This window comes from Diabrotica virgifera, chromosome 2 (genome assembly GCF_917563875.1).
Source record: "Diabrotica virgifera virgifera chromosome 2, PGI_DIABVI_V3a".
NCBI lineage: Eukaryota > Metazoa > Arthropoda > Insecta > Coleoptera > Chrysomelidae > Diabrotica > Diabrotica virgifera.
This window is the reverse complement of record NC_065444.1, coordinates 19205737-19232700: the sequence shown is the minus strand read 5'-3', so window position 1 is coordinate 19232700 and position 26964 is coordinate 19205737. Positions and strand designations below refer to the sequence as shown.

General features: G+C 31.5%; 1 protein-coding gene across 4 annotated transcripts in view; it reads left to right on the top strand.

The window, feature by feature from the left end:
* Positions 1-26964, top strand: part of LOC114325801 (elongation of very long chain fatty acids protein AAEL008004) — a 258030-nt gene that overhangs the window by 217723 nt on the left and 13343 nt on the right. For all 4 annotated transcript variants that reach the window (XM_050642490.1, XM_028273929.2, XM_050642487.1 and 1 more), the window contains exons 4-6: positions 4051-4131; positions 24270-24432; positions 25479-25615. In XM_050642490.1, the coding sequence (XP_050498447.1) occupies positions 4051-4131; positions 24270-24432; positions 25479-25615 (381 nt within the window). The remainder of the gene's footprint in view (positions 1-4050; positions 4132-24269; positions 24433-25478; positions 25616-26964) is intronic.

Sequence of the window (26964 nt, the reverse complement as noted above, 5' to 3'; positions counted from 1 at the left end):
GATGGACTAATAGTAGAAGTATGACAGAGGCAAACTGAATGGAGTTGGCTAGCAAGAGATGCAAGAGAACGACAACTTGACACTCAAGGATGGATACGGCTCATTTGCATGCTTGTCGAAGACGGTAGCTCAAAGTAGATAATGATGATGACTAGAAAAGGTAAATATTAAGATAACAATAATGTACTGAAGATGTATAAAGATGAATAATTGCTAAAGAAGAACAAATTAAATAACACTAACAAATCATGGGCGCCAAGAAAATGATCTTCGATCACTCTCCCAGGTATCTTACACTGCTGTCAAATATTAAATATATTAAATATATAAGTAAATGTAAATATAAAGGAATAATAAGAAATGATATGCAAAATAAATAAACATTTTCCGCAAATCGCCAGGAAATTTTGACATTCCTGTCAAAATTTCTTGAAGAAAAAGTCAGGACTTCCTTACGCTTGCGCCTCGACTTAGCAATCTTCACAGTCGTCCAGGAATGTTAAGCTTTTCCTACCCGGTAAACAATGTACTATTATTAAAGATAACTACTAGATTTTTGACAATCTCTGAGACAAATGACAAAAATTATGGTTTATACCAGGGGTCACCAATTATATTTCCTGAGGGTCCGTTTCGAAAACATATGACAATTCCGGGGTCCGTTTCGAAAACATATGACAATTCCGGGGTCATGAGTTAAGACTACCTGCCTGGTTGTTACAATTCAGTAAACAAATCAGAAGGGTGCAGTGCGAAATTTTTAGGCAGAAATTGTTTTTAACAGTTTTTTAATATGTAAATCCAAAACATCACCTTTTTTGCTCCCGAAAATATGTTTTTAGCATTTTTGGGTCATCTTAAAGAAAAAAGATTTTCTGTCATTTTTCTCAAAACTTGGTAGATTTCAAGTTTTAAGCGATTTATAAACTGAAAAATGCGAAAATAAGTATTTTCGAAGCTTGAAAATTCATGTGTAGATACATTATTATTTTTGCGGTTGTCAAGTGCCTAAATTGAAGTTTAAACATTAAATTTCAATGATTCAATGATTCTGATGAGTTACCGGGGTTTATTTCAATTTCGACCGTTTTTATTGGCGTATTTAATTAGCACATTGGCAATAATTAATTGAATAAATAAATAAATCATTAAGAAAAAAATATGTTGATAATAAATTATAAGATTTTAATAAATGTGAAGTATTTGTTAGGCATTTTTTGCGTAAGTACGTATAATAAGTGCGACAGAGACGCACCATAAATTGCGATGTGCGACGACTTAAAAGTCGAGTGGACTCGCATAATTAACAATTAAAAACAACGGTCTATATTGAAGTTAGTCCCGATTACTCGTTAGAATCTTGAAATTGAATTTATAAACTTCAATTTAGGCAAATGGCAATCTGAAAACTAATAATTTACATATGAGTTTTCAAACCTCGAAAATACGTAGGTGTTTTCAGATTTTTCAGATTTTACATCGCTTATAACTCAAAAACCATCAACTCTTGAAAAAATGACAAGAGACCTTTTTTTAAATACAATTTTCGGGGCTAAAAGGTAATTTTGAATTTGTAAAAAAGATTGTTTTGCCCGGCATCCCGGGCCCCTTGTGATTTGTTTAAGGGGACATTTTTGAACAGGAATCCACAAAAAAAAACAAATCAGAAAATTTGTCATTCTTTACAAAATTATCAGTGAGAAAAATGACATTTTTTATTATGTACAACCTGTCTGAAGTTTGGAGTGAGTTTGGTGCAACTGATTCTCATTGGGTAGTTGAGATATTCATCTGTTAGCTGAGATCTGTACCGATTTTTAATAAAGTTCATTCTTGATAAAGCGGCTTCGCACACATAAGTTGAGTCAAACATAATATACAATTTCATGGCCAAACATTTTCAAAATTGCCAAATGCTATATTCTGAATTTAATGACGGTCCGCACAAAAGTAGCTCACGGTCCGGATGCGGACCGCGGTCCGCTAATTGGTGACCCCTGGTTTATACTATGATATACAATATAACAACAGTCCTGTTATATGTATGTACAAAATTATATACATTACTTATACATAGGGTACCACTCACATAAGACTACCAAATGGTTATAGTACGCTTGCTACGTACAACTAACTTAAAACCCGAAAAATATGACTAAGTAATAATATAAATAAATAGGCAAAAGCCTGACTAAGAGAAAATATTATAATGAATTAAGCAAAATTAATGAATAAAATTGAAGCGAAGAAATATAATATACAACCGACTTGAATTGACCGAACAAATGAAGAAAAGCTAATGAACACAAAATATTTGGGAAACAAGCAAATAATACAACCTAAATTTATATAATGACATGAAATCGACCTAAATAAACAATAAAATATAAAAAGTAATACCTTTTGGGCAAATACGCCGATAATGTAAAATAAAAATTGGTCCATATTATTTTCTTTTTTATTCTGGTTTTTGTACCTAAATAATTTTTAGATAACATTAATAATATTTGCTATAAACAACTTATCCCTGAACTAATCCGAGTCAAAATATTTTAATTTTTGTTGTAGGTATTAATTTCTTCTATATTATCAATTGACTTATTAAAGCATTACCAAACATTGTCTTCTGCCTGAAATATGAGATTCGGTCAATATACAAAAACTTATCAATGTTTTTTCTATGCCCTTATAATATATCGAGTTCCATTTTTCTGAAAAACGAAAACAAATTTTATCTATTCCTAACATCAATATATTGTATTATACGTAATACGTATTATTATATCCTATAGAATTATTTTATTATTGTTGTGGTAGAAGTATATAGATATTATGTCATCGAACTTTTAGTTTGTTGCTCTCTGTTCTGACTAATAGAGCTATCGATTTTCTTTTCAATACATTCTTGAAGGTCGTGGCTCTATACAAATAATTTACCTAAATCCTTAGTCCTTTGATTACAATAAATTGTTTTTACGCACACATTTTCTTGAAAACATCGATCTCTTTATGCGTATTTATGTAAGTGAAGTACAATCACAACATAAAAATATTAGACCTTTCATCGTATGATGATTAATTTTTGTAGTCATATTTATGCACTAATTAGTAAATAGTTGTCATTTTTTAAATATTTTTTATTTACACTGTTTATTACTTAATTAATTTATAAACAAATTACATTTGTAATTTACGCAGAGTACAAACAAATTAAAAAAAGAAAGGTCAAAATTTGTTGAGTAGGTCCGGAGATATAAAAAATTGTAGTAGTTTGAATACTAGTCTTGAAAATTGACGGAGGATTTTGTGAAGGATCAAACAATTCTACGAATCCTTTTCTTTTAAATGTCGACAATTGCGTTCCTTAATTGTCATAAACAAATTAGCTGGGAATTAAGACGCGATAATCTCGGGTAACAAAATCAGTCGTAGACAAGATTTTCTTCTTATTAAGACATTTATTTTGAACCAATCACAAAAGAGGAAAGATAATTATCGTTAATTTTACTTAATAAATTCGTTATTTAAATATAAATATAATCTAGATGTAGGAATTTCGTAAATCTCGGGTTAGTGTGACGATATTTGATGTATAAATGAGGTATAAAGAAAGGAGGTATCTGGTTCAGCGCTCCAAATGGTAAAATTTGTAATGATGGCTTCGCTCAACGCGCATAGCCGCTGGAAGGAATCGGGATTCACCGATTTCGCTCAGCTCGCCAAATCGACGGGGTTCGAAAGGTTTCGGAATACGTTCGGGATACGTTCAACTCACCTATTCCTGGTTGGTTATCATCCATTCAACTCACAGAGAATGCCCTAATGGATTTCTGTTCGCTCTTTTATACTGTCAGAGACTGTATAAGAACTCGCTTTGTTTAATACATAAATAGATAAATTCAACAAGAGCGTGAGATAAAAAATTACTAAAAATGTTATATCTGTAGTAGGCAAAAAAACAAAACAAATTGTGGAATTTCTCTTTGTCAATTAATATTTATGTAGATATAAACATACACAATTTTTAAAATCTGTTATCTTTTGTTTCAGTATTTAATGAGTGGATGGTGGGGCAGCTATAGTTTTCAGTGTCAACCTGTAGATTATTCAAATAATCCCGTAGCTTTAAGGGTAAGTGTTAAACAGCCTTAATAATAGTTAAATTTTGGAAAATTTAATAATTTTTTATTTGTAAAATGATAATTCTACTATCCTAGGAAGCAGGAAGACGAAAAGACGTAGGAAATTTGGTAAAAAGATATAAGTAAAAGGAAGATGAATTTGAATATGGTATATTTAAACAATTGTATAAAGTGACAAGAAACTACAATTCGCTCTTCCGTCTGCTCCACTGATTATTCCCTCTCATATTTAGTATCTTTAACCAGACATATCATTTCTCGTCTTGAAGCTTTTCTCTTGTAACCTCCGTTTATAATTGCAACTTCCTATGCTAGATGATCATCCGTGTTAGATGTACACTTATGTACAGTATACAGATACAGGTCCATAACTCTTGGCTTATTGCTTTGGTTTTATATCAATCGTAAAAAGCTCAGGCTAAGGTTCATGCACTTATCGAAATTGTCCAATAACGTATAAAAGCATTCATTCAAAGCAAGACTCCCTTTCTGAGTTTCTTCAGATTTTTTAATGCGTTCTAACGCGAGCATCTACAGTTTAGTTAGAGCGTCGAAGTATCACTACTGCCCGATGTCCGATGACGCCGAGACTTCGGTGCTGTTTTTCTTAACCCACATCTACATAATGCAAATGGGATTAGTGCGATTCTGTTGTATTGTTAATAATTTGTGAATTATGCCAATTTAATTCTTTCTTCACAATCATAGACATTTCATTATTTACGGCTTTATTAAGCTGCTAACTCTATATTTCCTACATAAACAACGATTCTAGCGTTTTCATTTTTTTAAAATCATTTATTTACTATAATATATCAATGTTTCCCTAACAGGTAGTTAGTTTTTTGTAAATAACTTCCTGATGTCAATTTAATACCCTATTTGTAACGTCAAAGCGCCTAATACAAATCACTTTTAAACTGCCCAAAAGGAAATGCGTAATTACCGCAATCTTATCAACCCATCGGTAACTAACAAAAGACCTAAAATAATGTAGGACACACATAAATTTCAATTAGACTTTTTTTCGAGCCCTTGGAATCGGAAGTTGTCTCTACGTCACATACAGTGTGACAAAGTCAAATGGAATAGATCTATTATTTCGTAAACCGGCGACTTTAAAGAAAACCCCTGAAACAGGGCGATTTTTATTTTTAAATTATGTTTTTTTGGTATATATATCATACTAGTGACGTCATTCGTATTTGCATAATGACGTAATCGATGTTTTTTTAAAATAAGAATAGGGGTCATATGCTAGCTCATTTGAAAGGTTATTTAATTCTCTACTCAGTAATGTAAACATTAACATAATTATTTATACAGGGTGTCCAAAAAAAAATTAAAATTAAATTAATTTACACAAAAAGAAGAATCTATGTAATTTATTTAATTCAAAATACTGTCAAAAACTGTTTAATTCTGCCAAAAAAGAGAAAAAAATAATTATTTGAGAAATAAACAATGCTTTTCACTTAAATTCAATGTTCAAACTGCCACTCACCTACCTCTTGTCAGTTTGAACATTTAATTTATGCGAAAATCAATGTTTATTTGTTAAATAAAAATTTTTTTCCGATTTTTGAGAGCAGTAAAGTGTATTTTGAATTAAATAAATTTCAGACAGGCTTTTTTTGTGTCAATTAATTAAAAAAAAATTGGACACCTTGTATAAATAATTATGTGAAGGTTTAGATTACTGAATAGAAAATTGAATAAACTTTCAAATGAGCCAGCACACGACCCCTATTCTTATTTAAAACAATCATCGATTACGTCATCACGTCTAGATGGATGACGTCACTAGTATGATATATAATATGTTAAAAAATCATAATTTAAAAATAAAAATCGACCTGTTTCGGGATATTTCCTTAAAATCGCCGGTTTACGAAATAATAAATTTATTCTATTTGGCTTTGTCACACTGTATATACGATTCACCATCACACAAAGGATTTCCTTTCGAAACCGAGTGAATGACCACAACCCTTTGTGCTCCATCAAAATTGCAGTCGAACTATCACGCAATATTATCGACTAAGTGGTTTCACCCCTTGTAAATACCACGCGCTATTTGTTCGACTTCGTTGGTCGTTGGTAGTAAAAAAGAACGTTTCCTTGATAGCGTAATTAAATCCAGTTTCTCTATAGAGCCAAGAAAGTAATGTATATTTAATTAAATAGAAGAAACCAATTTACTAAATAATTATAGGATTTAAAGTATATTGGGTCATTAGTGCAGTCACTAAAGGTTTTTACGTCCGATATCGTTGAACCACCATCGATTTTCATGAAAATTGGTGAGTAGTTAGGTTGAAGGATAGAGGATTAAACGCCAAAATTGGTAAAGGAGTAGTGGCACCATAAATTGGTGAGTTTGGATTGGGCGTTAGAAATGAGCGTGGAGATAGACTCTTACAATTTTACTAAAGTGAAGATCTGGTTATAGTAAATACTTTATTCGATCTACCAAAATGCAGATCATATACATGGAAATCACCAACAAAGCGAGAATCACACATCGTCAGAGACCAAATAGACTTGTCTTGATCAGAACTAATTTTAAAAATTCAATAAAATCAGCAAAACTTATCCAGGTGCTGATATATTATACTCGTATCTATTATAGTCGAAATGAAAGCAACATTAAAAAAGTTAAAAAACGGAAAACTTTAAAAAATATTCGATGTAACAAAGTTTTAAGATACTCAGATAGAATAGAGTTGAACGGAAAACCAGTGAAAATCTTAAACCCATCAAGTCAAAAAATACCAAGTCTAAAGACGTTGTTAATAAAAATTAGAGAGAGATTCAACAAGTTCTCAGAGAAGCCGGAAAAGAAATACGTGGATAAATATCAAAGAAAAGATGTATGTGGATGACAGACGAAATACTAACTCTCATGAATGAAACAAGAAAATATAAAAACAAAAACATTAGAAAATACAAATCCTTAAACAGTAGGATTAGAAAAGACATAATAACAGGAATAGAAAGATGGTTAACTGAACAGTTAATGTGTGCATCACCTTTTATTTAATATCTAGTCTCTATATTGTTGTACAAGGGCAAGAATCAACAATCAAAGTGTTAAGCAATATCGACTACGTTTTATTACTTGTAGGGCCACTAACTTCAAACTCCCATATAATAATCATTGCATCGCGAACCAACACTGAGTAGCTATACCTAGGGTTACCATAATTTATTAAGGCCAAATCCGGACAGGGGTAGTCCAAGGGGTTGTAGAAAATGTAAAATGTGAATTTGACTGTGCTGCTACCTCTACATTGTACGTATGTGCGAAATGTATATGGCACAATTAAAAGTACAGCTGTTTTGCTACAATATGCAACTAACATCTAGAATCTCTGCCAGTTTAAAATACATATACACCTATTTAACATACTTTAGACCTAGAAAATAATATTACAGAACGATATAAAAAAAATTGAAGGCACTCGTGGGAGTGCCGACAGACGTGAAAACTTCTTATAGTAAATAAATTACGAGCTCAATGCTTTCTCCCCATCCAAAAAGAAGTTCTATACCTATATCATATACGCGATGCGTATGCCCTATCTATGCTATTTATGTATACATACACGTAATTTATAAACGTACAAAATTTATTTCAGCGAAGTGATGACGGTCGAAAATTCAATACTTTTTCCCCATCCAAGAAGTGCACAACGTTCGTAAAGAAATTTTCAAATTCAAATATTTATTTCGTCGAAGCGATGATGGTCGCGAAGACGGTCACTAATTTAATACTTTTTCCCATCCAAAAAGTGCACAACGTCCCTAAAGAAATTTTCAATTCAAAAATTTATTTCGTCGAAGCGATAACGGTCGCTAATTTAATACTTTTTCTCCATCCAAAAAGTGCACAACGTCTCTCAAGAAGTTTTCAATTCAAATATTTATTTCGTTGAAGTGATGATGGTCGCGATGACTGTCGCTAATTTAATACTTTTCCCATCCAAAAAGTGCACAACGTCCCTAAAAAAATGTTCACTTTAAAAATTTATTTCGTCGAAGCGATGACGGTCGCTAATTTAATAATTTTTTCCTATCCAAAAAGTGCACAACATCCCTCAAGAAGTTTTTACTTCAAAAATTTATTTCTTCGAGGCGATGACGGTCGCTAATTCAATACTTTTTTCCCATCTAAGAAGTGCACAACGTCCCTAAAGAAATTTTCACTTCAAAAATTTATTTTGTCGAAGCGATGACGGTCGCGATAACGGTCGCCAATTTAATACATTTTCCCATCCAAAAAGTGCACAACGTCCCTAAAGAAGTCACTTCAATAAATATACATACAAAATTTATTTCGTCGAAGAGGTGACGGTCGCGAAATAAATCCTTTTTCCCCATCCTAAAATAGGTTTTACATTTATTTTGCAATTTATATTGTTATATTTCTATTTGATATGAAAATTAAAATTTGATAATTATAGACAAAATTCAATTTAATATAAAATATTTTCAATTTTCTCAACCACGGGCATATAAATTTAGAACAACCTGTATACAACAAATTGTTATATTTAATTTTAAGAAGTGATTAAAAGAAACTCGGGACAATGCGCTTAGAATGAACAAAGTGAATGGCGCGTACCATTATCGTTGTTCGCGGAAGGTTCGATCATTAGCCTATGCTAAATAAATCTCAAGTGAAATCGATAATAGGTCATTATCGTTGTTCGCGGAAGGTTCGATCATTAGCCGATGCTAAATAAGACTTAGTGGAAATAGAGAATAGGTCATTAAAATTTGTAATTAGTAGAAAGTAATTTTAGAATGGCAATTAACTATTTTTCTTTTGAAATCCATTAAGCATATTTAGAAAGATTAAAAAATGGGTTTTGAGGAATACTGCGAATGAGAGTTGGTGGTGGAAGTTTGATTTGTGAATCTGGAAGGGATATTTAGAAAGTAGGGGAATGAATGACAAATAGAGAGCAGAATGTTTTGAGCTGTCGAGAAGTGAAGTCCGGTAGTAGACGGTAGTGTACGGAGAGTGAGAAAGCCGGTGTAGTTCCGTGAGTGTGGAGTATCTATCGTGGAACGAGAGGTAGGCCAGGTTGAGAGTAAAAGAACCTCCTTGAGCCAAGAGTTCCCGGTAGCTGATTGCAGTTTCGAAAAAGGTAGAACACAGCATCACGACAGAAGCAGGAAACGAGAGCTATACGAGCTAGTTTCAAAGGAGAACATTACTGGAAGCCAGGACGAGGTTTTGATTGCAGCCAAGGATAGCAGGAAACGGGTTTTGTGTGAAGACATTCTCAGTTCACCAGAAAAAGGTCAGTCTCATTTGTTTGGACATGAATGTATGGGTTTTTCGTATTAAATACCACATTTAAAATTGAAGAAACATAATCAATAATATCAGAAAAGCTTCATCAAACTTAAATAGAATTGTTACTAATAAATCATAATAGTTAAATGTTAATAAAAACTTTCAATTGGAAACCAAAAGGAAATAAGATTCCCATGTGTAAATGTTATGTTTAAGAATAATAAGATATAGCAAATATTAAGCAGTGATTGCCATTTAAATAAAATAAACAATATTTTGATTACAATTGTAACCCATATGTGTTATTATTTTACTCTTTTCTTTCCTATCCCGATTAGGAACCATTGAGAAATACTTAGAAGCCACGTAAGTAGGTAATTAATTTTAGAAAAAGCCCTGAGATTGAAAACATATTGATATGTGATCTGGTAAATTAATTAGATTATTATTAATGCATTGATTAAATTAAATGACATATAAAAATATTATCTCATATCAATAATCAAGATCACATCAATATATACATACAAATAATATATTGCATAAGCGATAACGGTCGCGGATTCAATGCTTTTTCCCCTATCCAAAAATCGCACAACGTCCCTAAAGAAGTTTTCACTTCAAAAATATATAAACTCAATTAACTGTCAACTGATTATTGTCTGCTCGTGCGCTGTTGACAAGCAGTGTTACCAACTTAACTAGGTGCTGCGCAGAATGAAATTTCCCACCGTTGGGCCAAGTGTTTTCCATTTTTTTTTTAGTAAAGAAAAAATCCGGATATTTTTCATATCCAGATGCCAATCCAGACATGTCTTTCAAATCCGGACTGTCCGGACGAAATCCGGACGTATGGTAACCCTACATACCCCACAGTATAACGATTATTGCAAAACAATTGTGACTCGCAAGTAAAATATAAGTACTTATAATATGATTCGCGCATCATTCAACGTATTAAATGTGATTTTACTAGTTCTACTGGAATTCTATTTATGCCAACTGCTTTATCGTTTTTTGGATAGTGTATTATTGCAAATCTAATTTCATCTCGCCTTATAAGTTTTCTCAATATTTTGCGGTAGGTACATATGAAAACTTCGATTCAACTAATCTTCTTTACTTATCTTTTATTTCCGTCTTAAAGAAATTTAAAAATACTTCAAGCACTCCGTTGAGATATACATAATACTCTTGTAGGGGATTTCAAGGAAATGTAATCTCTATTTTTACCACGAATATGCCGAATTGGTTGATTGCTTGAAAGTTATATTTGTAGAAATTCTCAACGATCAGTTTGATTCGTAACGAAAAGCTGTGACGAAAGTAATCGTTGAAACGGTTTAGCGCAAAATTTTATTCATTTTTAAATTAAATTGAAAATTTGTTACATTATTTTATGAAACTATTAAATAATAATAAAAAAATCTACTGCTTCATAAACTTTCTTCACGTTTATGTATACAGGGTGTTTGTAAATAAATGCGACAAAATTTAAGGGGTAATTCTGCTTAAAAAAATAATGACAGTTTGCTGTATAAACGTATATGTCCGCAAATGCTTCGTTTCCGAGATACGAGGGGTTGAAAGTTTTCTTACAAACTGACGATTTATTCCTTTCTCTATAACCGATTGAGATATGCAAATGAAATTTGGTGAGTTTTAAGAGGTAGTTATTGCGCATTTTTTGACATACAATTAAGAATTTTATATTCATTATGAGCGTGCATAAGTACGGGTAACGGCCTCAATTGTTTATAGAAAAATATAGTATGCCACTGAGATAGTGAAAATTAAAAATCATTTTTGAATTCCTCGTTTAGTTTGTGACTTTTTTTTCTTGCAGATTAACGCTTATAAAGTATTCGAAATAAGTTTCTACATTAATGTATTTGTATAATAGAAACTTATTTCGAATACTTCGTAAACGTTAATTTGTTTTATTTTTCTATATAAAAACGGCGCCTCGTATGAAAATATGGGAAAAGATAGATTTTTTTGTCACAAATTGAACTATTTAGAAATTTAAAAATGATTTTTAATTTGAAATATATTAGTGGAGAACTATTTTTTGCTTTAAAAAATTCAGACCATTACGTCTGTGCGCGCTCATGATAAATATAAAAGTCTTAATTTTATTTCAAAAAATGCGCAATAACTAGCTCCTAAATCCCACCAAATTTCATTTGCATATCTCACCCGGTTTTAGAGCAAAAAAACGTAAGTTTGTAAGAAAAATTGCAACACCCCCTATCTCGTAAACGAAGCATTTGTGGACATACGTTTATAGAGCAAACTGCCATTATTTTTTCATGCAGAATTACCCCTTAAAGTTGGTCACACTTATTTACAAACACCTTGTAAAAACAATTAAACAATTTCGCTTTTAAAAAATTGCAGTAGTTGGCATAAAAGTGGGTAGTAACTGCGATTATGGGATAAAAATACTTTAGATAAGAATATTATGACGAACCAGTTGAAGCTTTGTCGTAATATTTACCACAGTAGTTGCAACCACGAGAGCTCAATCACAGAAAGTATCAGTTGTTATAAATAGCTATCACTGATATTGGTCATATCCTAGTAAATCTGTTGTAATAGGTAATCCAATATAAAGTTGCCATGTTGCCATTTTCGCACAGCGTTCCTGTATTTTCTGAATAATACAAAATTTATAGAACACGAAATACGTATTGACAATTACAACGATAAAAAAACAAATTATAATGAAAAGTTTTTATTTTTAAGGGCCGATTGTTCGAACGCTAATCAAAAATGGAATCAACTGATCATTATCAAATATTTAATTACTGTCACCAACTGTCAATGTCAACTTTGTTTGGGTTGCTGAAAACATAATTGATTACAATTATGAGATTTATTAATCAATTGTGTTAATAATTGTTATGTTAATTAATAATTAATTAATTAATCAGTTATGTTAATTATCATAATGATAATTAACATAATTGATTACAATCCACTGATTGACGTACGAATGAGGGGTGTTGTTATTTAATGGTTGTTAGGGGGACTTAATTATAATCAACTTCTTGATTAGCGTTCGAACAACCGGCCCCAAATGTAAAAACTCGACAAACCAGGGTTGGACTAGCTCAATAAAAACGCTCCAACCTTAACTCTAAGCGGACGGCGCCAGACCCCTTCTCCTAAGCTTTTGAAATAATTTTTTTTTTTGAAATCCTAATGCATGTAAAGTCATGTAAAGTAAATAAATTTTATTTGTGAATTTGGACATCCTACAAAATAGTGCAGGTTTAAGGTATCCTCGTATGAACTTCCATGGAGCTTAATTTTAATGCTTGGCATCCTTATGATGTATATGTTGTATCCTTCGAATATAAAGAGAGAAAGCTTTTAGAAAGCACATTTTTGTTATACTATTGTAATGGGATTCTGGAATTTTTTAATTTATATATGACACGAACAATTAAGTATTGATTTCTTTCGATATTAATTTCAGTTAATTATTAGAATTTTTTTGGCAATTCTCCTTTAGAATAGAATAGAATCACAACCCTCAAACCACCTTTTGTCAGATTGCAACAGATGTCCACCAGATAAAACTTTTGTGACAATTTCCTGATCATTTACATACGAAAGAGACCAACTAAGGTGAAAATTTGAGATTGAAACTCAAATGATAGAACAGGCAATAAAATTAAAATACATAGCTGGAAATAAACTTATCTAGCGACAATAACATTGAAGACACAATATGAAGAAACTGATTTGAAAACTGAAACAAAATCGCCAATTATTCGGACCTGTCATGGCATATACTGCAGAAACGAAACCAGACTGTCCAGACACAAGCCTATGTAACCTATGCAGATTAAACAACATTAATAAATAGGTGCAAGGCAGAAATAGAGAATGAAAGAGCCATATTCGTCTAATGGCAGAGAACAAAGTACATTTGAATAGCCCGATATAAGTCCCCAATTGGAAAAATCAGCACGGGTCCACGGAAAAGATGGGATAATAATATTCCGCTGGGGTAGAAGGTGATATAAAAAAAAGTCAATTTGACTATATAAAAGTAGAAGCAGAAGAAGGTAATCCTACAAGACAGCAATGTCCATATAGTATTATTGTCTAATTAGTTTCATTAAAAGAATGTATCTGATTCACTGTAGATCTGTCAAATTAATTACAAATGTTCGTAAAAATAGCAAATATATTGACACAGCAAATAAGTTTTAAGAAAAATTAAGTGCATTTCAATTAATTAAAATACACCACAAATTGTTTACTTGAACAATTAGTCAAAACTTCCTTATTGAATATTTCCCAAACGTAATTTATGAAAATAACTAAGCTTTTAAATGTTACAGCGCAATAAAACTTTATTAAAAAAATATTTAATGGTGGTGGCGGCGCAATAAAACTAAACATTAATTGGAAATCCAATAAAAATAATACGGAAAGTAATACTTTGTTGTAGTAATAAAAGCATTTTTACAAAATTCTAAAATAGAAGAGTTAGATGCGATGATATCAAGTCTTAATGGTCATTGATTATTTATGTTGATAATCACCAATTACTTTGTGGTAGATCAGTAGTTATGAAACTATTAAACTCAAGAATAGTAACTTTCACCAATATGCTAGTATGTTTGAAAAATTATTACGTCTAAAAAATACGAAAATACGATCTGGACTGTTGTCATCCCTTTCTTTAAATTGTATGTTACTATCTATTCTAGATGGTAACTTGTTTAATAAAGCTTATATGTATATTGAATATTTTGTTTTCTGAATAGGTTCCCACACAAATTTCTTACTCGCACTTTGTATATTGTCATATGAAACATTCATGAAGTGAAGACACGCACTTTACAGTAAAAATACATACAAGCCTAGCCAGGCGCGGATCTAGAAATTCATAATAGGGGGCTCAGACGTACCGCAAATATTTTATTGTCCAGATTTAGCCATACGACTCACGCTTACTCTAAGGATAAAATTCAGTCATCTCAGATACCTACGGTATCAAAAGAATTGAGCTCTGGTTGACAGAAAAAATAATAAATAATAAAAAAAATACTTATAGACTAAATACAATAGGGGGTCCATGGACCCGTTGACCCCCGTCTTTATCCGCGCCTGAGCATAGCATATCTAAAATTATTGGAAGACACAGTTGATCCCATTTAGACAGATGACAGATATAATCGAAATAGTGATGAGCAAAACAAGAACAAGATCAAGACCAGGCTAGTCTTGGTCTTGGTCTTGTTCATGCAAGCTTGGTCTTGGTCTTGGTCTTGCAGCTAAAAGGCAGTCTTGGTCTTGGTCTTGCACTAGCCGGTCTTGTTCTTGGTCTTGGTATTGCTGCAAGAGTCTTGCTGGTCTTGCTTTTTTGGTAGTAATAATTTGAACCAAACAATTTCGAATAAAATGTACATTGAAATAAATAAAGATGTGAAGAATGAAACTATGTTTTTGCTTTAAAATTTTAACAGAATGTAGAATGTAGTTTCAAACGGATACCAATTTTAACATTATACATTCACCTAATGACCTAATTATTTCTCTCTATATAAAGATATTAGAGTATATTTTTATAATGGTAATGTTTATCAGTAGGAAAAACCTGCATTTACAACCCTTGTTGCAATTTCCGGCCTTCGGTTGTGTCACGTTGTGTTTTGCATGACGTCGATACCTGCCGCCTGCCTTCAGACCACGTCTTGAGTCTGGATTATTGTTTATTGCTAAAAGAGCTTCTTAAAGGTGCCACAAATGGTCGGGGACCTTCAATTCACGGATTTTACGAAAAGGGATAAACGGTTTATAGTTGTTAACAGATAATGATCTACTCCTTTCACTCGAACACTGTAGTATTTATCCTACGAGGGTCAAATTTAAGAACATAAATTAAATTTTTTTAAGAGAACACAAAAATCAAATATTTTTTACTCTATTTAATCATTATTTAATATAATTAACTTTTTTTATAAACTAACTAAAACATACTTTTTAGTAAATACTTACATATTTACCATACCTATTTATAGAACTAATACTATAACATAATAACTAAACCTAATGGGGAGTTATAAACGCTTAATTCTATAATTTGTTATCTTGCAGTTCTTTAATTTTATTTAAACTACATTGCTGTCGTAACACGAGTTATTCGCACTTTTTATTTTCACATATTTTTGGATTGAATACCCATTATGACATTTAAAAATGTCACACTAAAAAACTAGAATTTAAAACACACTGAAATGATGCGCATGCATTTCAAGTGCGGCACATACTATTTGTACTACTGGCCCTTTCTGGGGAAAACCTAGATTCTTCCAAATAGTTTTCAAGTATGAAATCAGTAAAATTCTTTACACGTTTGTCATCCGGGATTTTCACAAATAATTCAACTTCCAACTTTCGTTGATTGTAAAAAATTAATCCAAAAAATAATTTTAAAAATTTCCCAGTATCGGAATTTTTGTCATTATATTCAGAAACTGAACCTAAGCTTTGGATTTTGCGATACCAAGCTTGACACATTACAATCGACAACCAGTTATTTTTTATTCAGGCCACAATGCTTCCACAGCATTGTGAATCCCTTTTCAAAATCTAATATGATATTTTTTGTATTCATTTGAAATTTAACGACCTACATTTTTCCTCGATTATGCGAAAAGAATTGAAATAAGTGCCAGTATTTTTATTAGCCAAAAAAGCGAAAAGTACTGGTACATAAAAACCGTTTTTAATTGCATTTTTTTTTAAATGGATTACCCTATCTATAATTACATTTTTTTGTCTTACAAGTAATTTCAATAGTCCTTGAACTGTCGCCGTTTGAAAACTTGCCTTCTGGACACTTTGAAGGTTGAGAAAATGCAAACCGTTTGACTTAATCAAAACGACTTAAAAATATAACCAAAATATTATGTATTTTAAAAATTCGATATTGTTTAAGGTTTCTTACAATGTCAGTATATATTATTGAACTAAAAAAATAAAGTTAAATAATAAAAACCAATTTTTCTCAAAAAAGTGCAAGAGTCTTGCAGGTTGGTCTTGGTCTTGCGTGGTCTTGCAAGGTTCGGTCTTGGTCTTGTTCTTGCACGCTTGGTCTTGCAACCAAAAGGCGGTCTTGGTCTTGGTCTTGGTCTTGCTGCAAGACCAAGACCAGTCTCGCTCATCACTAAATCGAAGATAATAACAGGTATTCAGATTACAATTTTTCACCAAGGTGGCGCACCTACGCATACATGTTTCCTACGCAATGGATTTGGAATGAAAATCGACCCGTTTTAGGATTTTCGCAGAATCCAATGAGTATTGCCAGATATCAGGGTGAATTCTTCTGAGTGGCCACCCTGTATATGTAATAAATTCCTTGTACATAGCTTGTAATGCATTCTCATCCATAGTTTTTAAGTTAATTACCTAATAAAATTAATTACTGCGAATATTAAAATTCTTGTGCTTTTATAGCATAATTTGTTTTTTAAAAAACATGATAATAAGGATGTGATCAAAATATTATTATAATACTTTTTTATATACTTATCTTATTGTTATAAAGAATTTTGTACACCGACAAAGACTACATTTAAAGGCCTAATTAAGTTGTTATTATTATGGTTCTCCCTCATAAAATGGTAGTTTCCTATAGAAAGTTTCTGAGATAGGAGGGTATGTTCCGACTTTCTACTAACTTTTCATGACGGATAGACAGGCATGAAACCGGAAGGATATATTTATTCTCGTCTTGCCAAGGCGCGTCGAGTAATATATCGCTTGTATTATTTCGGTGACTTTAAAACAGTAATTCCGGTTGCAAGTCTAAAAAAATGGAAGTCCAAGGTTTAATTCTCACCTTTAACACCATCCTTGGGTTATATGCTTCCATTTGACATCTCATTTGTCATTTTATCTGGTTTAATGACGGATATGTGTTTACGAAGGTCTTTGAGACAGACAGACATGAATAATTCAAGTTTTTCACATTTTGTCAAAATTCTTAGGTGAAAACAATAGACTCAGTAATAATACTACCCGGTAAAACACACCCTTTGGTATTTTCCCTATTGACATAAACTCTTTATATCGTATATATTGCTCCTTATTACCATTGTTTGTCGTCAATATACCAGAACCAGATGAATTGACGTCGACAAAGTTATTTTTAAATACAATTATTTCACTTGAATTCTCGATCATCGCGTTTATAATTTAGTAGTGCGAAAAGCGAAAATAAAAATAATTCAACCAACCTATTTCTCTCAATTAGTGTGACCTAAAACTCGGCAATACTGTTTGGTGTTTGCGTTATCCTGGAGGAAATGTCCGGACAAAGTAGGTCAAGGTGTTTCGAGCAGGCTAAGGAAAGATCGTCAATTAGGGTCCGATACTACAGGGTGTCCCGAAAAGATTGGTCATAAATTATACCAGACATTCTGGAATCAAAAATAGTTCGATTGAACCTAACTTACCTTAATACAAATGTGTTGATAAAAAAAGTTACAGCCCTTTGAAGTTACAAAATGAAAATCGATTATTTTCAATATATCGGAAATTATCAGAGATTTTTTATTGAAAATGGACAGGTATTATTATCATGGGAGGAGCATTTTAAAACAAAATTATAGTGAGATTTGTCCATCCCATAAAAATTTTATGGGCGTTTTGTTCCCTTAAACCCCCCCAAACTTTTGTGTACTTTCCAGTTAATTCATTATTGTGGTACCATTAGTTAAACACAACGTTTTTAAAACTTTTTTGCCTCCTAGTATTTTTTCTATAAGCGAGTTTTTATCGAGATTCGGCTTCTTTTTTAATATATTTACATACAAATTTTATGGGGGTTTTGTTCCTTTAAACCCCCCAAACGTATGTGTACGTTCCAATTAAACTATTATTGTGGTACCATTAGTTAAACACAGTGTTTTTAAAACTTTTTTGCCTCTTAGTCTTTTTTAGATAAGTCACCTTTTATCGAGATGTGGCTTCTTTTTTCAAAATATACCCAAAAATGTACATTCTAAATAAATTTTCAGATTATATTGTCCTTTTCATGAGCATTTTTCAGTGCGTAACAAATAATAGGAAAAAGGGCAAGTCCGTGATAATATAGTCTAAGAGCTAGTGAACCCTCCGACTAACGGTCGTCCTGTAAGGCTAAAAATTTTTCTACTGATAATTCATAGCACACCAAGGCTAAAAACCATGACCTGGCAGGCCTCAGCGGTGCACGTGTATCTACCAGATGAATCGAAAAGTGCAAATTTATAGGGTAAAATAAACTTTCTCCTGTAAGGTTTAAATTTTAGTATGTGTTTGAGTAAGTCATTTAGAAGAAATGTGTACAATGACAGGCGATTCTGAAGAGCATAAGACCTTGCCAGGCGAGGGGAAAGATTATGGGTTTTTCCTAAAATTATTCTTTTTGCATTGAACAATTTTTTTTAGGTTTTTTGAATCATTTCAAACAGAAAACGTCTTTTGTGATTTTTCTCTTAAGTTAATAGTTTTTGTTATATGAGCGATTGAAAATTTTGAAAATTGAGAAATCGGCCATTTTTAACCCTAAATCGGACATTTATCTAAAAATTTCAATGTTGCCAAGGTACGTAGGTATTCTTTAAACATCGATTGATGAAATCCCGAAGAGTTTTTTGCAATAAAATATCGAAAACCCCTTTGTTTTTTTAATTGCTAATCAAGCGTGTGCGACACTGTAGTATAAGTGAGGACGTTTGAGTTTGCATAAATTTATTATCTCGAGAATGGGCAAATTTCAAGAGAAATACTCAGACAGGTCGATTTTTATTTTTGAATTAGGACTTTTTGGCATATATATCATCCTAGTGACGTCATCCATCTGGGCGTGATGACGTAATCGATGATCTTTTTAAATAAGAGTAGGGGATGTGTGATAGCTCATTTGAAAAGTTATTTAATTTTCTATTCAGTAATACAAACATTAACATAATTATGTATACAGGGTGTACAAAAAAAAATTTCTTCTATTTGTCAAATTTAATCAAAGTTAATTTAATAAAAAAAAATTTTTGTACACCCTGTATAAATAATTATGTTAATGTTTATATTATTGAATAGAAAATTCAATAACCTTTCAAATCAGCTATCACACAACCCCTACTCTCATTTAAAAAAATCATCGATTACGTCATCATGCTCAGGATGACGTCACTAGTATTAAATATATGCCAAAAGTCCTAATTTAAAAATAAAAATCGACCTGTCTGAGGATTTCTCTTGAAATTTGCCCATTCTCGAGATAATGAATTTATGCAAACTCAAACGTCCTCACTTATACTACAGTGTCGCACCTACCTCATTAACAATTAAAAAAACAAAGAGGTTTTCAATATTTTATTGCAAAAAACTCTTCGGGATTTCATTAATCAATGTTTAAAGAATATCTACGTATCTTGGCAACATTGAAATTTTTAGATAAATGTCCGATTTAGGGTTAAAAATGGCCGATTTCGCAATTTTCAAAATTTTCAATCGCTTATATAACAAAAACTATTAACTTAAGAGAAAAATCACTAAAGACGTTTTCTGTTTGGAATGATTCAAAAAACCTAAAAAAAATTTGTTCGATGCAAAAAGAATAATTTTAGTAAAAACCCCTAATCTTTCCCCTCGCCTGGCAAGGTCTTATGCTCTTCAGAATCGCCTGTCATTGTACACATTTCTTCTGAATGACTTACTCAAACACATACTTAAATTTAAACCTTACAGGAGAAAGTTTATTTTTACCCCCTAAATTTGCATTTTTCGATTCACCTGGTAGATACACGTGCACCACTGAGGCCTGCCAGGTCATGGTTTTTAGCCTTGGTGTGCTATGAATTATCACTAGAAAAATTTCTAGCCTTACAGGACGACCGTTAGTCGGAGGGTTCACTAGCTCTTAGACTAATACACATTTATGACATTTATTCTAACATGACATTTTAGTTAAATCTGACAGTTGTCACATTTTATTTTCAATTTGGAATAAAAACAAATCAAATGTGTTTCTTGCATTTATAAAATGGTATTTTCTTTGATTTGTATAGTCTTATAAATTATACAGATTATATTTGTAATATTATTATCTAATTAAAAAAAAATATTTTTTATTATGGCGCTATCTATCGACAACTAGAATAACTAGAATAAATGTTGTAAATGTCTGTAATCACGGACGTGCCTTTTTTTCTGTCACATACAATTTAATGCGTTAGAAAGAAATCGAAAAACTGTGACGCACTGAAAGATGATCATGACAAAAAGAATAACAGGTCTCTATAATCGTACTTAATTAACCATATACAAATATGTGGTGGATTCGACAAATATTCAAAATATCTTGATAAACACTGACTTCTCGAAAAAGTACTAGGAGGCAAAAAAGTTTTAAAAACACGGTGTTTAACTAATGGTGCGGCAATAATAATTTAATTGGAACGCACACAAAAGTTTGGGGGGTTTAAGGGAACAAAACCCCCATAAAATTTTTATGGGGTGCACAAATTTCACTTTAATTTTTTTTTAAGATGTTGCTGCCATAATAATGCCACATGTCTATTTTCAATGAAAAATCTCCAAGACTTTTCGATGTATGAAAAAAAATCGATTTTCATTTTGTAACTTCAAAGGGCTGTAACTTTTTTTGTGTGCACTATTGTATATAGGTAAGTGAGGTTCAATCAACCTGTTTTTGACCCCAGAATCTGTGGTATAATTTATGACCAATCTTTTAGGGACACCCTGTATATTAGGAACTTAAAAAATATATACGATAAATTTAATATAATGATTTTTTCGTACAAAAGGAATAAAATATCGATAACAGTTCATGTGATGTACTTTTTTTTTCTGTTAATTGATTGAAGTTTACATTTTCGTGTAAAACATGAAGATTCGTAGTCGGAACAGAAGCAGTGTAGAACATATTTATAGAAAAACTTTGTTCTCTTAATATTTCTTACAAATCACAATATATTTGCAAGGTCTAGCGGAGAGGCGTATTATCATTTTGTACAGAGTGTTACACTTGTACGCTAATCACTTGTAAAAATCAGGGGACTAAACGCTTAAAATTGTCAATCGTGTATGCGAATTACGATGGCCTGACTCAGAACATGTAGACACAAAGATGGTCTATGGTATTATTGCGGAAGCAATAAAAGCGAACAAGACCGTAGAAATGGAATAACATCGAACAATCAGGATGCACTATGGTCCATTTTTTAAATAAGGGGAATAAACTTAACAGATAGTTTCACACCCAATAATGTCACTAGAAAAATAAGCAGATCCATCTTCTTTTTTGGTTGATCATATCGGCCTTCGACGGTAATCCATAAATATTATATTATACTAGAATAGAATAGAAATACAGTCAAAAGCTTACATACAGTCAAAAGAAAAATAATATCAACAACAAATAACAACTACAATTTACTAAAATTAGATAAATCGTTAAAATACAGTAAATACGTCGCTAAAGAGTTCTAAAAACAACTGTTTTTTTATATAAAAGCAGACTTAATATTTAAAACTTAAAGAAGTATCGCATAAAACACAAAAAATCGCCGATATAACTTAATTAACCTATTAATTTTAAATGGCATTAGTGTCAAAATTATATAAATATCAAAATTTCATAATTTAGTGGCGTAAGCTTGCTTACTGTTTACCAATGACAAGCAAGCATTATGGCGCGGTAAATTTGAATGACTCCTCCTATTTAAAAAATGAACCATAGAAATAAACAAATATCCAAAAAACACGTTGAATGTTGCAAGGAGCACTCACAAATCATAATTTACAATGTATAAATCCCAAATAATTATTTACAAAGTTTATACATTGTAAATCATGATTCGGGAATGCTCCTTGTAACATTCAAGTGGCTTGGTTTGTTTATTTCTAGTGCATCTTTATTGTGATTTTAGTATAGTAACAGAACAATACTCTTACAACTACATTAATCTATACAGCTAATACTCCATTTAATATTAATGTAATAAAAATATATGCCCTCACTGCATAAATTATGATATGTACTTAGTATTATAACTAGGGAGCGGATTTATATGCGATCAACTTTGATGAAATATGCGCATATATATGCGGTAAAAAATTACGAAATATGCGCAAGATATGCACAAAAATTCAAAAAATACGCATTTCGAGATATACGCATAGAATACCACAAATTATCTGTTCTATTCTATTCTAAGGGGTTCTTTTATAGGGGGGCGGCAATCTTATTTATTATCTTTCAGATAAAATAATTTTTTTATAATATATGCAATTTATTCACAGTTTTTACAAAAACTGCTACCAATAGTTACCTATTTAAAATAAAACAACAATATCACTATAAATATATTATTATCTTCGATTATAATTCACTACAATGTGTTTTTCCAAATTCTTTACGACGAAACATATTCTTTGATTAGATACAATATTTTTATAACTTGAAAAACTCGTTTCAACATCAATAAAAGTAATTGTTAAAGTTAAAGGTGTAAATTCTCTTAACAATAGGGAATTTAAAAGAATCACCAGAATTATAGGTACTTACTAAATATAATAAAAGTAAATAAAATTCGGATTTCCGGGTAAACCATCCTTCATCACTTTCACACCGTACAATCATTTTATAACGGGTTACTACAAGCACTATAAGTACTTTGTGTAAAGATCGGGTATTTTCTAAGAAAAAATGAAAGGCAGTGAATGAGCCGTCCTCTTCAGGTAGTTCTCGAATTAATAGATACGACAGCCTGCGCGGGGAAATATTTTGTGTCAAATTAAAAAATTTAATTTTTTTTGGACTTAAATGTTTTTTAATAGGCACAAAATATGCATGTTTCTTTAAAAATATGCAAAATTTAGTAAAGTTCTCAAATATGCGAAATATGCATGCAATATGCATTTAGCATAAAATCCGCTCCCTAATTATAACATTAAAACGTTTAAAATCCAACGAAATCATAAGCATAGTGGATGGTTTTAATAACAAAATTGGCAAAACGCTTAGATCGTAGATCAGATCTTATAGCGGAATATAGTGTTACAAAACTGACTTTTCTATGATCTTTTAGGTACTAATGGTTAGTTTTAGTTGACTTTATTTATTTTTAATAACTTACTTACGATATCTAATTTACTTATTACACCAAATCTACTAATTTATCTAATTACAAATTCAAAAGTACACCGACGGTTTCAAATTCACAACTCACTTACTAATTCCAAAAACCCCTATTTATACATTATTACAATGTTCCAGAATAAGAAAGGTTATTACGGAAGAATTCACCTTATTCTAAAATAACAATCGAAGGGTTATTTACATAAATATCAAATAAGCATTTTCTAGAATCAAAAAGAAATATCGAGGTGTGTACCTGTTGAAAAAGTCCCCCTTTTAAAAGCATTCACAAAAAAATTCAGCAAACAAAAAAGAGTCTGTTAAATTATAATAAATAGGCCAGTAGCTGAAAACAGTCGGGTGACATAATCTTGTCACAGTAGCCTATAACATGAATAAGATTATTTGAAAATTATCTTTTTTGAAAACGATTTCCAGAGCGGAAATCAAAACGTCGAACATTAGTTAGTTAAAAATGTAATTTTCGTTAGTTGTGACTGATCCTATATAAATGTAAGATATAGCATTAATGTTATTCCTGTTTGAACATTTTCAATATCAAATGTACAACCGACTTTTGTGTAGATCTATTGTAAGGTATCAAGATTCATTTAATTAATTTTGATTTTTGTTGTTTCAGATGGCAAGGACGTGTTGGTGGTACTATTTCTCGAAATTTACGGAGTTCTTCGATACGCTTTTCTTTATTTTAAGGAAGAAAAATAGTCACGTGTCCACGCTGCACGTCATCCACCACGGTTGTATGCCATTCTCGGTATGGATGGGAGTTAAATTTGCTCCAGGTAAGGTTTATAACAGTCCTAACATTATTGGTAATTAAATCTGTAGATTATCTATTTTTTGATCTATATAGGTATTTTAGTTCTCTAGTCATTACCAATCTAGATTCGTCGCGTCACAATACTAGACGATTCAGACACCTTTTCAAGTTGGATTTGGTATTAATAAAAAACATCACTTCTTATCTTTGTACTTTTTGGTCCTTACAAACAACAAGTTCGTAAATTAACAATCTGTTTTTCTAACTGCTTACTTATGTATATCCATAAGTCCTCCTACTTTTACTTATATCCCAATACAACAATCAATATAGCTTGTACTTGTTATTCTCAAGTATAGTCTCAGGAACGTATTGATAATATGGCAGATGGTTAGTTTTAAGAAGTCCCAGTTTGATAGCTATCTCTTGATGAAGGATTTTTTCCTACTGAATCATGCCCTAAGTATAGTCAGTTGTAGCGAATGCCTGGCAGCCCTCAGTAAGTTGTTGGATGGTTTCTTGGGCTTGACATCCATATCGGCATTTGTCGTTTAGGACCTAAGGGTGTTTGACAATATATTTCAGGTAGCTTTTAGTTGGAATAAGTTTATCTTGAATGGCAAGTAGAAAACCTGTGTCTCGAGAAAAATCTTTCCTAATGTCAACCAATAATTCTACGCTGTATTTTCGACATATTCTTGGCTGATCTCATTGAGATCAGCCAAGGTGAGCACACATCTTCATCCAGGTGAGCATTTTTTCTTGTTTAGACAGGTTGCGTTGTGTTATCTTTCCTTGTTATCGAGCCCTAGGCAACTTGGTATGCTGGAGTACCTATCTCCCAAAAATTTGTACGCATCTACATAGACGTAAAGAGCAGTACAGCGTCCCGCATTGACTTATAGAGATGTTCATTCAGACCCAGCTGTTTTATGTTTTCTAGGAGGTTTTTCGAGGAGGTTCTCATTATTATTATTAATCTGATACTTTGTGGATTTGCACTTTTATATTAATAATTAAATCCATTATTGACAATTTTTTGGAAATATTCATTTTTGTATTTTGTAGGTGGCCACAGTACATTCTTCGCGCTATTAAACACTTTTGTTCATATTATTATGTACTTTTATTATATGGTTGCTGCCATGGGTCCAGAATACCAAAAATACATCTGGTGGAAGAAGTACCTGACTAGTTTACAACTTGTAAGTACTAAAAACGTTTTATATTGTATTTCTAATGCCCTGAATTAAAACTTATTATTAGAGAGCGGAATATATGCAACACAACATTACCAAAATATGCGCATATATATGCATTACTTTTACTACAAATATGCAGGTATTTTTTCTAAATTTGTCTAAATATGCAAATGCATATTAAAAATACTCAAAAATAAAACAATATATTAAATATAAACATTTATGTTTAAAAAATTCAACCTACATTTATGTTTAATACATATTTATTTTTCACATAAAAACAAATGAAATGACACACAAAAACTGATATTATAATTAAATTAAGAATCTAAATTATAGTATAAATTTATAATCAAATATTTTTCAAAATTTTCAACTAGCAACTTTTGCCTTCTATCACTAAAAACGTGTTTGGACACAGAAAAAGTTCGAAAAAGAGCAAAAGCGGAATTGTCTACAATTTGATGGATTTTTGTATTTTGATGCTTCTCTCTATGTCCGTCTTTATAGAAGTAAAAGCGAATTTGTCGAATAAAAACACTCTTTCCAGAAAAATTTCTTTTGTGGGACATGATGCTTTTGTTTGTCAGTTCCTCATTTAAAAAATGAAATGTGAAAATGAATGTAACTTACGATTTTGGAACAGGCCTTGCAAAATACTTTGTCTCCACTTAGCTTTAACTCGGGAAAACACTTTATCCAAGCACTTTTTTGAATGGTAGACATATTTAAATTTAATATATACCAATCACTTCAAAAACACTAAATACGATACAACGTTTACTTTAAACAAATGTTGGCCGGAAACTGATAAAATAAATATTAGACCCTTAAAAGCAGGTACCTACGACTTGCTACGCTAATAAAATAATATTTTTCTGGGAACACCCATAATTGTTAAATTCAGGTAGTAATGGGAAAGTCCAGATAGATAATAATGAGCGATAGATAGATAAATAACGAGCTCGTTCATATCGAAGTTATAAAATTCCAACTAAGAGAGGAAAATTTTAAACTTTTATATAATTTATTTTTAAAATATGCAAAATAAATCGTGTTTAGCTTAAATATGCAATGTTGTGTTTGTTGTCTGAAAATATGCAATATATGCATCTATATGCACTTTGCATATATTCCGCTCTCTACTTATTATGCTGCTGCTATATTATGAGGTCCAGCGTCGCGTTTCTGCAAGAACTTGCGGTCTAACGAGGGATGCAGTGTATAACCTGAGATATATTAGAGTACCGGCAAAAAAAGCTTTACAAAGTAATACTTGATCATATCAACTGACTACTTTAGTTGGGAATAAAAAGAAATGGAATATGCAAAGGCTGATAGATACAACAGTT